The 17773-nt window shown below is 43.9% G+C and overlaps 1 protein-coding gene across 4 annotated transcripts in view; it reads left to right on the top strand.

Annotated features, from left to right (window-relative positions):
- LOC134212079 (calaxin) overlaps window positions 1–17773 on the top strand; it is a 64534-nt gene that overhangs the window by 17683 nt on the left and 29078 nt on the right. For all 4 annotated transcript variants that reach the window (XM_062689621.1, XM_062689613.1, XM_062689595.1 and 1 more), the window contains exon 2: window positions 2371–2866. In XM_062689621.1, the coding sequence (XP_062545605.1) occupies window positions 2424–2866 (443 nt within the window). In that variant the 5' untranslated portion in view covers window positions 2371–2423. The remainder of the gene's footprint in view (window positions 1–2370; window positions 2867–17773) is intronic.

Genomic DNA, 17773 nt, shown 5'->3' with positions numbered 1-17773 from the left:
ACTGGTCGCCTGACACCTTGGGATTCGGGGTTAGGGGCTTGTATGCTTTAAGCGGCACACGGTCGCTTGATAGGGTTTGCTTGCGGATATGCGGTTTTTGGGAGGGAATTAACAGAGCCCCCTGTTAACCCCACCACCTCCTAGGCAGAACTCCCTGACTCGCAGACAGCTGGGGAGGGGTCATCAGCGGGGGTAGGTGGGGTAAGCAATAAGTGCGGGTAAACACGACGCGCCCCAAGGGTTGCTACGATTTGACGGAACAGAAGGCTATGACATTAGCTATCCCACCATTTCGAGACAGTTCCACCCAGCTTTACTCAAGGAGTAGTATGATTGAACTGCCAGTCCTTGATTTACTGTATCCATCTCGATTACCGCTCATGCTCGCTAACGTTGCCGTTGTCGAAGCTCATGAGCTGGGGTTGTGTGTTTTGGGTACATGGAGCTGTTTGTAGAGGTTCAACAAAGCCTGCTGTCTGACCCCACCACACCACCTCATAGGCAAACCCCCCTAACTAGCAGTGATTATGAGGAGGGGTCATTAAGCCCTTGAACATAGTCCCTACAGGCCCATGTGTGTGATTTTCCAGTTTGTAGTTTAATGTCTTAAGAATTTCCAATAGAAAAACCAAAGAATTTCACGTAGAAATTTCAAAGAATTGTGAGTAGGTCAGGCTTCGAAGAAGGAAGTTCTAAAATTCTGAATGTTTTCCGGTGAATAGATGATATTGTACAGGCGGTGTTAATTCGAGATAATGTGTCGGGGAAAATTATGAGGTTTCTTTGCGGAATTCAATAGATTTTCCTAAAAAGATTTAGTAAAAATGGAAAGGTCGACTTACAACAAAAATAATCAAGGACACCAATGTTAAACGAATTTTTCTCTCGTTTATACCATTTCGGTACGGAGTAGTCAATACCTAAACTACATATTTGAAAACTCCTCGCGAAGGGGGTTGCCGTTTAGCATTGCTTTGCAGCTGTTATCTCCCACTAACAGTGCAGAATTCCCTTTCTCCATACTACTGAGGAATTGGAGGAGCGTTCTGCTCAATTGACTGTCTCCTTATACTTTTTAAGGGAATCACTGAGCTTATCATAAGCTTTTTTCATCGTCTTCACTATAATCGTAAAAAAGCACAAAACAAAATCATTTCTTCTATGATTGTGGAGCCCCTGATTAAACGTTGTTCCCGAAGAAGGTTTTAAAATACATTTCGGAATGATAAAATGCCCAATAACGTATAAGGAGACAGTCAATTGAGCAGAACGCTCCTCCAATTCTTCAGTAGTATGGAAGAAGGGAATTCTGAACTGTCAGTGCGAGACAACAGTACAGTGTTTGTAATATCTGATCTGATCATTTGAACTTTGATAATAGAAATCCAACGAGTTCTAACCCCTTGTCAACATTGTTCGAAAAAAAAACTTATGGAATTTGGCAGTAAAGAAGCTTGGGGATTATCCCGTTAGAGCACTCCAGGAGAATCAACTTACAAATCCACTACTTCACTGGGAAGTTGTCGCGATGTTGCCGTGCTCCTTCAAGCTAAGCTGGGTGGAGTACAACAATTTTAATTAGCTACATTAGCAACATGTTCAACGTGATTACAACTGCAAATGTAGTAACAAATGTAGTAAACTGAGCAGATTGAGTTAATTTTTGCTTTGAATGGAATAACAATTTAAGCAAATCAAAAATTGATTGACAAAGGAAATTTATCAAATTTTTAAATTTGGGAATATCGAGCGTACCAGACTAATTGAATAGTTAGATAGAAATATAATTTGGAAAATTTGATTGATTATTACAAGCCAAGAAAACAAGCTAACAACAACTTAGACAATAATTTTATGACATTACAATTTGACCTTGTCGGCTACCGCTGTTTGAGTTTTGAAAAAAAGGGTTCATAATGATTTCTACATATTTTCCAACACTCACAAAAATGTGAGTTCTAATATGGATCTAGCTAATATTTTAAATATTTTTAAAAACAAAATTATTGCTTTATTCGATTTATAATGATTATTATATGCAAAAACTGTTTTTTTATAAAAATGATTAAGACTTGTGGGATTTATTTAAATTTTAAGACGAGATGAACCAGCCACGGGCGGTAATCTCGGTAATAAAGATAATATTAACAATTAAATTTTAAGATGGCTATCGGTCACACTTTGGAGTTTCACGTCTGCATCCCCAACTTACCTTTCAAACCTATGGAAGCAATCTCAGTGCAATAAAATCTAACCACCTCTTTCAGATGCCACGTGCCACAAGCAACTGATACGGGTGCTGAGCTCTTGCCCACCGAACGTCCCAAAACGCTAACAGTTCGTCATCCTTTTTCGGGCTTCAATTTCCAGGTTTCCATAACAATCCACCAACCGACGAAAAACAAACCCACGAGCAGCGCGGCATGAACCGTTCCCGTTCGGTTCCACCGGGTGGTTCCGGTGCGGGCGGCACCGGACCCGGAGGCGGCGGGCAGGCGCAACAATCCGTTGCCAAATTGGCATTCGGTGGGCTGCTGGCGGGTGGCGCCGGCAAGGGTGCTGCCGCCGGTGGCCTAGCGACGGTCCTAAACACCCGCGGCGGAGCAATGATAATGAAGAGTGTTAGCATTTTCCTCGCCAGTGGCAGACGAGCCTCCGCGGTGCCCAGAGATCGAACCGCGAAATCGGGTGAACGGTCGCAGTCGTCGGATCGGCGGGGACAGTCCGGGCAGCAGCAGCAGCAGCAACAAGGTGGACGGCGAGATTCTCGTCGCAATCGGAAGATTCTGGCCAAGATGGACGAGCTCAACGGGAAGCTCAATCCGAAGATGCTGGAGATGTACAAGCGGAGGACACATTTTTCCAAGTAAGTGATGATGGAAGAAGTGAAACAATCCAGGATAAGACAAAGGTTGAACTTTTGCGTTCAATTTCGATTCGTGGTTATTTTAATATTTTGAATTTCATCAATTTCAAATAGTTGATGAATTAAAATTTATCATAAAAGATTCAGCTCACATTATCGAGCACCGAAATTTCTAATGTTCCTTAACTAAATGCTAAAAACGCAAGTGTTTATCACACACGTGCAGTCGACGAATTTTACAAACGACTGTTTATCCGGTTTTATCGATCGGAAAGTGACTGTGTGATTTCTAAGTTGTCGTGAATAATTGATTCCATGAAATTTAACTATAGGTATATACACAGTTTTGTTATCCGTCAATTAGTTATAAAATAGCAGAATGGATTTAGATTGTATCGTGTCCGTGTTCCAAATTCTCCTCTTGTTCGTCTGCTAACTCAAGGTCATGGTTGCTTTTCATTTCAAATCGAATTAATTGCTTCAGCGTGTTAAGAAAATTATTTTGAGCTTTTTAGTGGAATGTCTTCACTTGTCATAAGACGAGTTTGACGAGACGACAAGTCGAGTCAAGTACGAGACACTGAAGACGGCCTTACTGTTGAGGTCGAAATACGTATCTGTCAAGATACAATTAAATGGTGGAATTCAATAAGATTGTACAAACTCGTCTTATGACAAGTACTTCAGCGTGTTTATGACTATTTATTTGACATTTAAATAACATTTTGATTTTATTGAGGAATACGTCTACATAGTACAGTAGTAATTTATTTAGTTTACATCTAAACACATTTTGAATGCGCCTCACGCTCGCCTATTCGTTCTGTACCTGATCAGGACATCTCGATCGCTGCGCTCCACGCTTTCTGATACCTGCCGGATCGGAAATAAACACTATCTTTGCAGGGTTGCTAACCGCCATTCTTGCAACATGTCCTGCCCATCGTACCCTTCCGGCTTTAGCTACCTTCTGGATATTGGGTTCGCTGTAGAGCTGAGCGAGCTCGTGGTTCATTCTTCGCCGCCACACACCGTCTGAATCTGAATCACTGTGCACCTGCCCAGCAACTGCTGTGGCAGGTGGTCTCGAGTCGAGGATCGATGTCGCCCTCCTGTCCGACCCGTACAACGTCCCTGCCGACAATGGCAACTGGGTGGTGGACGGGTCTAGGTCGGCGGCAATCTGCACAACGGGAAGGTACCCCGTTCAAGAGGTTGTACACTCCTCCGCGGAGGGTGTCGCGATAGCCAAGATCAATGGGGTGTTCTATTGTAGCTGCTACGCCGCCTCCAGGTGGCCACTGGGACAGTTTAACCAGGTGATCGACGGGCTCTCGGCCGCCCTAGCCGGTCGGGGCCCGTTCGTTCTAGCGGGAGCCTTTACTGCTTGGGCAGTGGAATGGGGCAGCCGCTGCACCAATCAGAGGGGACAAGCGTTACTCGAGGCACTTGCAAAACTCGACGCAGTGCTTGTCAATGATGGAGTCAGTAGCACATTCCGTAGGAATGGGGCCGAATCATGGATAGATGTAACGTTTGTCAGCCCCGGTCTGGTCTCTGATTTGGCCTGGAGGGTAGACGAGGGCTACACCCATAGTGATCACTTAGCAATTCGCTTCAAGATCAACTATGGTGTGCAGCATCCGAGAGCAGGTGATCCCTGTCAGGTCCGTGGGTGGAAGTCCAATCACTTCGACAGCGAAGTTTTCACCGCGGCCCTGGGACTGAAGGCCAACAACGACAGTCTAAGCGGGGATGCGCTGGTAGCTGTCCTATCATGCGCGTGCGACGCTACTATGCCGAGGAAAGCCCTGCCAAGAAATGGCAGACGCCCGGCATACTGGTGGAGTGCCGAAATTGCAGCCCTACGATCAGCCTGCCTCAAGGCTAGACGTAGGACGCAACGAGCTCGCACCGAGGAGGAAAGAGCGGTCCGCCGGGAAGTGTTTCGAGCTGCGAGACTGGCCCTTAACAAGGCCATTAAGACAACCTGTGCGAGGGTGCCGATGCGAATCCGTGGGGTGACGCCTATAGGATCGTGATGGCCAAGACCAAAGGGGGCTCTTCACCCCCCGAACGGTCACCGGACCGGTTGGCGAGGATTATCGAAGTACTCTTCCCGTCCCGAGCCACAAGTCCCTGGCCTCCTCCTGCGCTGCAAGGCGCTGGGAGTGTGGCCGAAATGGTGGCTCCGGTGACGAACGAAGAGTTACTCGCAGTGGCTAACACCCTTGCGATGAACAAAGCTCCAGGCCCCGATGGAGTTTCAAACAGTGCACTCAAGGCAGCGATCATAGCGAACCCGAACATGTTCAGGCTAGCTATGCAGAGATGCCTGGATGAGTGTTGTTTCCCTGAGAGATGGAAAAGGCAGAAGTTGGTACTGCTGCCGAAGGCCGGGAAGCCTCCGGGTGACCCATCGGCGTACAGACCAGTTTGCCTGATGGACACGACGGGTAAACTGCTCGAGAGGATCATCCTCAACAGGCTCACCCCGTACGCAGAGGGTACGGATGGCCTGTCGAGTAACCAGTTTGGTTTTCGGAAGGGTAAGTCCACGGTGGACGCTATCAATTCAGTCCTCCACACTGCAGAGGTAGCGATCCAAAGGAAAGGGCGAGGAATTCGATACTGTGCGTTGGTGACACTGGGCGTGAAGAACGCATTCAATAGCGCAAACTGGGATGCCCTCACGCTCTCGTTACACCGGCTTAGCCTGCCGGTGGGACTGTACCGGATCTTGGAAAGCTACTTCCAGAACCGTGTGCTGCTATACGAGACCGATGCCGGTCAGAAAAGTGTTCCTATTACCGCAGGAGTTCCGCAAGGGTCAATCCTGGGCCCGGTACTATGGAACCTGATGTATGACGGGGTTCTGAAGCTAAAGTTCCCTCCTGGTGTGAAGATCGTCGGCTTTGCTGACGATGTAACCCTAGAGGTCTACGGGGAGTCAATCCCCGAAGTAGAGCTAACCGCAGAACACGCGATCAGCACTGTGGCGGACTGGATGAGTGCGAGAGGCCTTGAGCTTGCTCAACATAAGACGGAGGTGGTTATCGTCAGCAACCGTAAGTCGGCACAACATGCAGTTGTACACGTGGGAGACGTCGCGATCACTTCAAAGCGGAGTCTGAAGATTCTTAGGGTCATCATAGACGACAAGCTTACCTTCGGTAGCCATGTCGAATATGCGTGCAAGAAGGCTTCGACTGCTGTGGCGGCATTATCGAGGATGATGTCCAACAGCTCCAAGGTGTGCGCCAGTAGACGTAGGCTACAGGCAGGCGTTGCCGCATCTATTCTTAGGTACGGCAGTCCGTCCTGGGCAAAAGCACTGGGGGTAACCAGTTACCTGCGGAAATTGGAGAGCACCTACCGTTTGATGTGTCTCAGGGTGATATCGGCCTACCGCACGGTATCGCGCGACGCATCCTGCGTGATAGCGAGTATGATGCCAGTCGGGCTGGTCATCCGGGAAGACGAGGAGTGTTTTGACCTACGTGGCACCAGAGGAGCCCACGAGCGTACCAGGGTGACTTCGGTTGCCAGATGGTAGCGCGAGTGGGATAACTCCTCGAAAGGTAGGTGGACCCACCGGCTGATTCCTAACATATCAAGCTGGGTGGGAGACCCCATGGGGATGTTCACTTCCATCTGACACAATTCTTGTCAGGCCATGGCTGTTTTCGACAGTACCACCACAGGTTTGGGCACGCGGAGGTCCCCGTCTGCCCTGACTGCCCAGGTGTTGACGAAACTGCAGAGCACATACTGTTCGTATGTCCTCGTTTCGACGTCGAAAGAAGAGCAATGCTAGACGTTTGCGACCGGGACATAACACCGGATAATCTTATCCAGAGAATGTGTCAAGCGGTGGAGAAGTGGAACGCAGTCTCGACTGCAACCACTCAGATTGCCTGCAGCTTGCAGAGAATCTGGCGCGCCGAGCAACAATCGACAAGCATGACTAACTTGTGATTGGTTAGTTAGAGCGAAAATGCCGAACGCGGAGAAGTGTGTGAATGATCTGCCCATGCAGAGGTATTGGCGCAGTGGGTGGCAACCGAGATCGTCACCTCGAAGCATGGCAGAAGTGTGAATGAATAGGTGTATGTATGGACTGCACACGCCGCGCTGGGAGTAGCGCAGGAATGTTGGTTCCTATGACTACTGATACCCCGCGGCGTGGCAGAGGAGTGTGGGTGAGCATCCAAGTCAGTCTCACATGGTACGAAAGGAATGAGTTGAGTTGAGTTGAGCTAGTCTCATATGGCATGAGCGAGGTGAGTCAGACTCACATGGTATGTCAGAAGTGGGAACCTAAGTGAAATGTCCCACAAGGGATGCCAGAGGGAGTGTTAGGTCGAATGACTAGAGAAGTATGAGTCAGCGCGAACTGAATGAAAGAGGTGAGTCTCACATGGTATGATGAAGGTGGGCATACAAGTCAGTCCCACATGGCATGAGAAGGGTGGGCACAAAAGTTAGACCCGCACGGCATGACAGAGGTGCAACAGAGTATGTAGGATGTGTTTGAGGGTGCGATAGAGCGAGCACCCAAGTCAGACTCGTATGGGACGGGTGCCTGTGTGAGCGAGAATGAGCGAGTACGTTTAGTACTGCCATCCCCCAGAAGTAGTACTGGGGGGAAACGATGGTGCAGCCCAAGGGAGTTTAGTCGGTATTACCGGTATGGTCGAGTCCGACACTCCAGTACACTTTCGTGTGGTAGTTTGGCAACTTCAATGCATGTGTACTGGGTTCCCAAGCAGCAGAAATTGTTTCACTACTGAGCATTTCTCTCTGTTGCAACTATTCGGAAAGAAACAATCTTTGCGTATGTGCCATCAAAAACTCTCTTGCGATCTAAAAAGCGCAAGTGGTGGAGCCTACGGAAACATCCTTCGATTGCAGTAAAAATGCAATAATGTTGCAAAATACTAGCGGAAAAAAAAAATAAATAAAAATATAAAACTGGATTCGATTTATGGGTCTTGTGATTGATAGTCCTTCACTCTACCACAGCACCATACAATACTTCGAAGGGACTGCATGTTGACTCACCATAAAAACCATTATGAAGTTTTGTACTCAGGTTTCCTGTTACATGATTGCACCATGACAGGAAAAAATTTGAGTTGTCAAAACGTTGCACGATGCTAAATTAAACATGAAGACACACTCAACTTATCTGCAACTTAATTTAAACAAACAATTAAATTTTGAAAGACGCATTGATGTTACATGGTAAAAAATATGCAACTTAATGATTTTGTTTCGTGTTTGTAACATGAAGTGCAATATTCTTTGGTTGTTTGTTTCCAAATTTCAAGCAAGTACTGCATTGCAATTTTAATGAAACATTGATCACAATTCGACCGTTTTTGATATCTTGATGCAACTTTTTCGTGCTTTTTTGTTTTTCAATGCCTTTAATGAAACTTAATAGAAACAAGGTGCTTTTAGAAAGATGTTGCGTGTGCTACTTGGGGTTAGTGTGTAAACGCATTCTCCCTTGTAAAAAAAACACACCGTCTTCTTGCACACCGCCATAGATGGTCCTAAGCACCCGTCTCTCGAATACTCCGGGTGCTTGCGAGTCCTCCTCGAGCATTGTCCATGTTTCATGTCCGTAGAGGACAACCGGTCTTATAAGCGTCTTGTACATGACACATTTGGTGCGGTGACGAATCTTTTTTGACCGCAGTTTCTTCTGGAGCCCGTAGTAGGCCCGACTTCCACAGATGATGCGCCTTCGTATTTCACGACTAACGTTGTTGTCAGCCGTTAGCAAGGATCCGAGGTAGACGAATTCCTCGACCACCTCGAAGGTATCCCCGTCTATCGTAACACTGCTACACAGGCGGGCCCTATCGCGGTTCCGCCCACAAGCATGTACTTTGTCTTTGACGCTTTCACCACCAGTCCAACTTTTGTTGCTTCACGTTCTGCCACCTTTGCAAATGTTCGGCCGACAATGTCCATGTCATCCGCGAAACAAATAAATTGACTGGATCTGTTGAAAATCGTACCCCGGCTGTTACACCCGGCTCTCGAAATATATTCATTTCTTAATGAGAACTAAATGGTTTGTCTCAATGAGGTGAGGAAAAAGTTGCTCATTGAGTATCTTTGAGCCTCTTTTCTCGATGGACGGAATTGGTGGTGTCGAATAAATTTATGATAATTAGTTGGCTAATCTAAAGGGTAGCCAGTAAGTTATTGTATGTATCGTGTTTGTTTAGAAAACAATTCAATGACTGTCATAAAACGGGTTTAGGACTGTTCCATTTGATTTTTACACGTTGAAGCAAGGATGTTAACGATCATTCAGTAATTTGCGTTCGATCATTTAGTAGTTTGCCAATAACACATTCCAGAAGCTGAATTTCAAAATATGTTGCCTAATGGTTCGTTGTTTGAATTCCACTAGTAACGGAGTTATAGCTTTAGTTTCAGTTACTTAGACTAAATGATAACAAAATTCCAATCGTTTAGTTTAAGTTACTGTAACTAGCGCTCTAACTCCGTTTATAGTTGAATTCTAATAACGAACCATTAGGCACAGTTGTAGAAAAACCTTCGCACTAGAAGTCCACCATACAACATACTTTGAAATTCACCTTCTGGAATGTGTTATTGACAAACTACTAAATGATCGAACGCAAATTACTGAATGATCGTTAACATCCTTGCGTTGAAGACATTCCCTTAAAAGAGCTTAGTATATTTTAATCGGTAAAAACGGTATACACTGGAGTCGCTTTTCATGCGGTTTAATATGACCGATTTGCAAGATTTCCTCACCAATCGATTCGGCTTCGGCTCCGCTGTGTTTATATATTCAAAAAGTTTGGAAATCTGGTGGGGGAACCAACTTACAAGATTTTCTCACTAATTGATTTGTCTTGGGATCAGCTGTGTTTGTACATACTAATAGTTGATCAATTTGCCGGGGAAAGTTGAGAAGTTGTCTAAATGCAACGGTTTTATGAGTTCTGAAGAAAGCCATCAAGCTCGAACTGAAATCGATCTAGAGTGCGACGCCTCAATCAACTAAATGATTGACAGATCAAAAATAAAACCCGAGCGAGATCGGGCAGGTTCGCCTAGTATAAGATAATTTCGTCAATAATCTCTTTGCAATTCAAATTGTAATTGCTAACCAGATAAATGTAGAATTGCCTACATCAAGCTGCCTGTTGCTTAGAAGCAGTAAATAATTAATGTAAAGATAGAATGGTGTTCATTTCTACCCGTTCATGGATGCTATACACGGTCCCTATTCTCATGCTGGTCTCATAAAGGTACGAATGTGTGAGGCTGTTGTGCGGGTAGCGATGGTATGACAGAAGTGTGCTTTCATTTCTCTGTACGTTCAGTTGGAAAGAACAACAAAAATGATGCTCCTCAAAGAGGCACATTGAGACAAACGGTTTCTCTCAAAGAGAGCCGCTCCTCATTTTTCCCACAACGAAGAACATCTATTTTTTATGTGTTGGTCATATCCGTGATGTTTGATGGCTCTCTTTTGATGAACTTTTTTTTTGCTCGTTGAGCTCATTGTGCGAGTAAATGCCAAGCCTGCTTTCTTGTAGATGGGGCATATAACCTTTTTTTTCCACTCCTCCGGTGGCTGTTCAGTTTCCCAGATTCTGACTATCAATTTTTGCAGGCAAGTTGCAAGCTTTTCCGGGCCCATCTTGATGAGCTCTGCTCCAATACCATCCTTACCAGCTGCTTTATTGGTCTTTAGCTGTTGGATGGCATCCTTAACTTCCCTCAAGGTGGCGGCTGGTTGGCTTCCATCGTCCGCTGAACTGACGTAGTCATCTCCTCCGCTGCCTTGACTTTCACTGCTTGTACTCTCCGCGCCATTCAGATGTTCCTCGTAGTGCTGCTTCCACCTTTCGATCACCACACGTTCGTCCGTCAAGATGCTCCCATCCTTATCCCGGCACAATTCGGCTCGCGGCACGAAGCCTTTGCGGGATGCGTTAAGCTTCTGATAGAACTTGCGTGCATCTTGAGAACGGCACAGCTGTTCCATCTCCTCGCAATCCGCTTCTTCCAGGCGGCGTTTCTTCTCCTGAAAAAGGCGGGTCTGCTGTCTCCGCTTCCGTCTATAACGTTCCACGTTCTGCCGGGTACCTTGCTGCAGTGCGACCGCCCTGCGTCCTTCTCCTCCAGAATCTGTCTGCACTCGTCGAACAAATCGTTCCGTCGACTTCTTCCCATATACCCGACGTTGTTCTCCGCTGCGTCGCTAATGGCTGCTTTGACTGTATTCCAGCAGTCCTCAAGAGGGGCCCCATCGAGCTCACCCTCTTCCGGCAACGCTGCCTCGAGATGCTGCGCGTATGCAGTGGCGACATCAGGTTGCTTCAGTCGCTCTAGGTCGTACCGCGGCGGTCGTCGGTACCGAACATTGTTGATGACGGATAGCTTTGGGCGCAGTTTAACCATCACCAGATAGTGGTCAGAGTCGATGTTAGCGCCACGACATGTCCTGACGTCGATAATGTCGGAGAAGTGCCGTCCATCAATCAGAAGGTGGTCGATTTGCGATTCTGTCTGCAGTGGTGATCTCCAGGTGTACCGATACGGGAGGCTGTGTTGGAAGTAGGTGCTGCGAATGGCCATATTCTTGGAGGCGGCGAAATCAATTAGTCGTAGGCCGTTTTCGTTCGTCAGCCGGTGAGCGCTGAACTTTCCAATAGTCGGTCTAAACTCCTCCTCTTGGCCAACCTGAGCGTTCAAATCTCCTATGATGATTTTGACGTCATGGCTTGGGCAGCTGTCGTACTCACGTTCCAGCTGCGCGTAGAATGCGTCCTTATCATCATCAGTGCTTCCGGAGTGTGGGCTATGGACGTTGATTATGCTGAAGTTGAAGAACCGGCCTTTGATCCTCAACCTGCACATTCTTTCATTGATCGGCCACCACCCGATCACGCGCCTTTGCATATCGCCCATCACTATGAAAGCTGTTCCCAGCTCGTGTGTGTTGCCGCAGCTCTGGTAGATGGTATGATTACCTCTAAACGTTCGCACCATTGATCCCTTCCAACAAACCTCCTGCAGCGCTACGATGCCGAATCCACGGTCCTTGAGCACATCGGCGAGTATGCGTGTGCTCCCGATGAAGTTGAGAGATTTGCAGTTCCACGAACCGAGTTTCCAATCGCTAGTCCCTTTTCGTCGCAGTGGTCTTCGCCGATGGTTCCGGTCCGTACTCTCTTGTTGATTGTTCGTTGCTTATGATTTTTAAAGGCTGGCTTGCAGGGCCTGACACCAAACCCCTAAATTTCCGGAGGACCATTCCTCCTTATTTCCGGTGGACCATGGTGCACAGTTTCACTTAGAGTCCCTCGCTGGCACTCGGACGATGATCAGCCGCCCCTAACATGGAGAACAGTCGCTGTTGTGAGCCGATCCTGACATGGAGGACATACGCTCAATAAGATTTGCACCTCCGGAGAGGAGCAAACCCCCCGTCCCTATCAGTATACGACCATAGTTCCCACCGGGGTTGGTTACCCGATCTTCCCTAAGGTTGCTCGTATCCCGACCAGCACCGCGGGGAGGTAGGGATAGGAGTTGCTGGGTAAGAGGCTAAGGACCGCGAGATGGGGTCTATTTTATTCCTTCAGGTACGCGAAGTACCAATGGTACGCTTTACCCAGCATTTGCCGTGCCAATTATATAAGCAATGCATTTTAAATCAACACTAAAAATAAATCTGTTTATCGATTTCACTCTCGGGCAGGAAACATAATCAGTTATTTTTTGTTCGAGTCAAACGTTTCTATTTAAAACATTTAGTTCCGTTTTTTCTCCTCGGACCGATACCCACAGTTGAACTTTATTTTAAAACCTGTCTACACGCTGTCAAAAAGGAATAAGCCCAGACAAAAACAAGAATAAGATTTATTTCAGGCTGACAGGGCCGGAAAAGTTTATTGTCCGGTTGAATACGCTGCCCCTCAGCTCAATAGATTGAGTTTTTAGAGTTCATATGAGTAAAAAAAGTATGAAATTCATATTGTACTGTGAAAGAACATCGATCAGATTGGTTTTGTTAAAGAAATATGCAGAAGAACAAAACTCGGGTTGAATTATATGTTCACCATTTCCATTCCTATTCCTCCTACATTTGCAAATGATTTGATTGAGCTTCGAATTGTATTCATTGCCCGTTGGGACCCAACTACTCGCGAACAAGGATCCTGCGTGTTCCCTGGTTCAGCTGTCAGCACAAATCGAAAATATGGCGCTTTATTGATGGGCCGTTCCCGCACTTCAAGTGCCCGTCCACGCGGTTGGTTGTACTTTTTATTCGCCCCTCCGTTTGGAGGGTAGTTATTTCGTTCGATTTGCTTTGGAATTCATGCTGCCGGGAAAGGGTTGATTCGCCATCCTTCCTCGAATTATCGTCGCGTCGCACCCATGTCCGTTTGCCTTCTTGGAGCAATGTACTTACATAGGTACATGTGCAATAGGTATTGAAGGCAAAACAAACAAATTCCTTGCATGACGGCTTCCTTGCAAATACCTGCTGGGGACTTCGAGGTGCAGCATTTAACCCGATCATGCTGTGCTTTTATTGGCAGTCGGGCTTTGATATGGGCTGATCATAAAAATTTACATGTTATTGATTTGTTTACCATATTTATGATTCGATTTAACATCGAAATCATGCACTGATTGTGCCGATTTTTTATTTCGATGTTATGCTTTGGCTTTTGATACATGTGATTTTCATGGAACTGAAAATTGTACCATTGAAGCCTCAACTGAGTAAAGCGTAGAAACGTTTAGAGACAGTTGAATTATTTATAAGTGAAATATAAAAAAAAGAATACATATACAAGACAATTGTTCCTTGAGATATGATGATGATTTTGATTCATTTCTATTTTACTGTATCAGGCGAAACTCTTCCAGAATTTGTGTAAATTTTTGAATTCTGATTTATTTTAGACTCAATCTCCTTTTCTTCCGATGTATCACAGCCAAAAATGAATAAACTTAATTGATTTTCGCACAGACTCTCTAAGAAATATATAATTTAACCTTACTGATGTGTGACAGTCTGTAAATTATTGCTGTTATTGACACACAATCGGCTTTTTTGGAGAGCTATCACAAAAACGAATTTAAAAATATTCAGGGGGGTTGAACATCTCCGAGAACTTGCTTTGATAAAAGTAGGGAGGTGCTTACTGATTTTTTAAAATATTTTTCCACCAAAATCAAAGATTTCCCGACTTGCAGTGCGTATTCAAGAAATCGACAGCGTATGCAATCTTAGAATTTGGGCAAACTTGATCCCCTTTCTATTGTATCTACTCAATAAATATGGTTACGACACGACCCCTTCTTCAAATCTGTCAAATCTACACAAGAATAAGTAGTCGCCTGAGAACAAATTAATATATTTTTTTTTTATTTTTTTCGCAAAATATTAGTATGATGGACAAATGAGGGATCAAGTGTATCCATATTGACGGAACAACTTGAATTGCAAATATCCTAAAATTTCGATGGAATGTTGACATTTTTAGACATGTGCGGAGCAGCCGGTGATTTTCACACGCCGCCGCCACCGTTGAAAATGAAATTGGCCACGCTGCCGAATATTTTGCACCACGCCGATAGTTATTGAAGGACTATTAAAGCAGCAGGAGCTTTGTGCAAGTTTTCAAAAGAGCAATTTTGAAAACGGAAATACATATTTCAAGACAATTTCATATGACAATATCCATTTCAAAGCATGCAGAATTTATTCTCATCTTCTTCTTCTATATATGTATAAAAATGAGTTTGCATTTCCTTTGAGGCACTATAACTCACGAACGGGTGGACCGAATTTTCCCGGAGACAGTTTGAAAATTTCAAAATAACAGAAATATGGGAAGAAATATAGGGAAAGGGAAAGAAATTCAAAAGATTGTGCACAAATTGATCTCGAGTGCGTTGCTGCAACATTTGACATTATTGAAAAGCAAAAGTGTTGATCCCGAGCAACGCAGGATCCGATCTGCTAGTTTCATAAAAAAATGTATTGATAGGAATCATTTGATGGTGGCCTACCCACAACTGCAACTTGGGTAGGGTAAAGGGTCAAGAAAAGCAAATAAATGTTCGAAAAATGTTATGGATCAGAAAAATATATTAAGCTCGTTTAGTGGAATGTATTAAACCGTCTAAGACGAATTAAGTACTGTCCATTTAATTCCACCAGTTAATTTTCGTTATCTTTGCAGATACGTATTTCGACCACAACTGTGTGGTCGTCTTCAGTGTCTTGTACTGTACGAGTCAAGTACAAGACACTGAAGACGACCACACAGTTGTGGTCGAAATACGTATCTGCAAAGATAACGAAAATTAACTGGTGGAATTAAATGGACAGTACTTAATTCGTCTTAGATGTTATGGATTTTTTTTTTTTCTAATCTCGCCACTTTTTTCTAATTTGGCCACTAGATCCCTTGCAACAACGTATCCCAAGTAAACATAGGTTTATTTGAGTTTTATAATGGGTTTATCCGAGTTTTGTTCAATTACGCAAGATAAACTTTATTGATGCACTTATTGCTATCTTCAAAACCGTAATAAACGTCAAATGCTTTATAGGCTTATAAGAGACCTTATCATTATCTTGGGGCGTCTGATAAAACCAACTTTAAAAACAATTATAAAGCTATTTCTTTTGGTCATGACTTTGTCTTATAAATAACTATAATAAAACTTCATGGTTTTCAACAGACTTATAATGGCATTGTACAAGAATATTATGTTTATATGAACTATGAACTATGACATATCAGATGGCTAAAACATTTGTTCCATCCAGTTATTCCACTGAATGTTTCGCAAATAAAATAAAACCAATAATGATGAAAAATTGTTTAAGGACAATCCTCATTGAATTCAAATTTAAATCTTCTCGCGTTTTCAAGGGCACCCCACTCAACACGGAGGCAACGCACAACTGTCATCTTTTTATTTCGGCTTTGCTGCGTCGCATCATGCGTGAGTGCATTTAATTTTGGATTCCGTGAGAGAATGTCTCTAATGTGTTCTTAGATATAAATTTGTAAAGTTCAATTCCGGGTCAAATATTATTTATCAAAACTAACATGACAATACATTTTCTAGTAAGCAAGCATCTGATATGAGATTTTCAGAATTTGAAGAAATCAAGAAATCATTAACGAAATCATCAAGAAACCAAAACGTCAGGCCCATATATAAACTGTCAAAAGTTGAGTCAAATGCCCTGCGGTGTTCTGCTAGTGTGTTTGATTTATATGATTCTGTACGTCAAACAAGACCGAAAATGTCGAGGAAGTATATTCCAATAATTTTTAAATTTCAAATTAAACAATGCTCCTTTCGAATTTTGAGTCGAAAGAAAAACTGACGCGTTCAGTATGATTAGCTTCATCATTCCCTGAAAGAAAATCAAACATCGATTCTTCATTTTAGGACCCAATTTTCGGTGATTTTTCCTTTGTTCAACTGTCAAAACCACCGATAATTTGTAAAATTATCTATCCAACAGTTCTGCTGTTGAGATTATGGTGAAATTTCACAGAAATCTGCGATTTATTTTAAGTGTGTACTCTCATACAATAGTCTACACTCTGAAAAATCTTCACGTCATATTTACCTGAAAACAAATGTGGTTCTCATCCACCCTACTTTTCACGTAAGAGTGACCTGAATGACAAGTAACTTGAACAAAATTTAGTTTCCTTGAGTTACGTGATTTTTCCGGTGACTCTGACTAGATCTTCCAGTACTAATGACGTGAAGCTTGAAAGTAGTTACGTGTTTGATCAGGTGAATCTGACGTGATTTGTACGTACTGGTTACGTGAAATTTTAGTGAAAGCTACAAGACAGCAGGTAACCACTACATATTTTTAAATGTATTGCAATATAGTAATTTAGGAATTAATGCAAAAATGAACAGGGACTGCCCATAACAGGGAATCTTTTTCGCGTGGTTGATGCATTCATACAGGGAATGCCGTCATTTTGTCATTGCGCTTTGGAGTTAAAGCAGAAACACTGTTGAAGAAAAAACAAAGTTATCGGCGGATGTTGAATAAAATTTATCAGATTTGTTGACAAATTATGTCAATGAGAATCACTGAGAATTTGAAACTAGTTGATTGCTCAAAAACTGCTAATATTCCCGCTGTTAATTAACTAAAAAAAAGTGGAACCTAGACTATACATTTTGTACTAACGCGACCGGAAAACTGTAGCTCTAGACTTCCATGCAGCTTCCTTTAATTTCCCATCATTTTTTAACGAATCTAACAAATTTTATCCAACCTCCGTTGCTTTTTTTTTCCAAAGAGGAGAAATGCAGGCACGGAAAATATTCGCCTTGATCAGTGGCGTAGCAACGGGGGTGGTTTTGGGCATAAAACCCCCCCAGAGACCAAATTTTTAGAAGAAATCTTTTTTTTCGAAAATTTTTTTTTCGGAAACCCACCCCCCACCCCCCAGACCAATTTTCAGGCTACGCCACTGGCCTAGATGCATCCGAAATAACACTTGCCTCCGCTCGCGAAGTCTCATTATGTTTAGGTTATGTATTTATTCTTGTTTACAATGCAGTTCTTCCGCAAATGTCGAAGCTGCAATCACACTAACACAATCTCACTTAAATTGTTTACGTGGATATACAATCATATTCGCCAAGATTGTTAGTAAAAGTGACGTGAATTTCTGGTGAGCATTACTAACGTCACGTAACAATCGTCGTTTGTTCAAAACAGATCAGCTACGTGATTTTTCACGTGAATATGACGTGATGATTTTTTAGAGTGTAGGCTTGTACCACCCACGAATTTGTGTGAATTGCTTAATGCTAATGCTAAAG

This window comes from Armigeres subalbatus, chromosome 1 (assembly GCF_024139115.2).
Source record: "Armigeres subalbatus isolate Guangzhou_Male chromosome 1, GZ_Asu_2, whole genome shotgun sequence".
In the NCBI taxonomy this organism is placed as follows: domain Eukaryota; kingdom Metazoa; phylum Arthropoda; class Insecta; order Diptera; family Culicidae; genus Armigeres; species Armigeres subalbatus.
The sequence above is the reverse complement of the archived record's forward strand: the minus strand, read 5'-3'. Positions and strand labels throughout refer to the sequence as shown.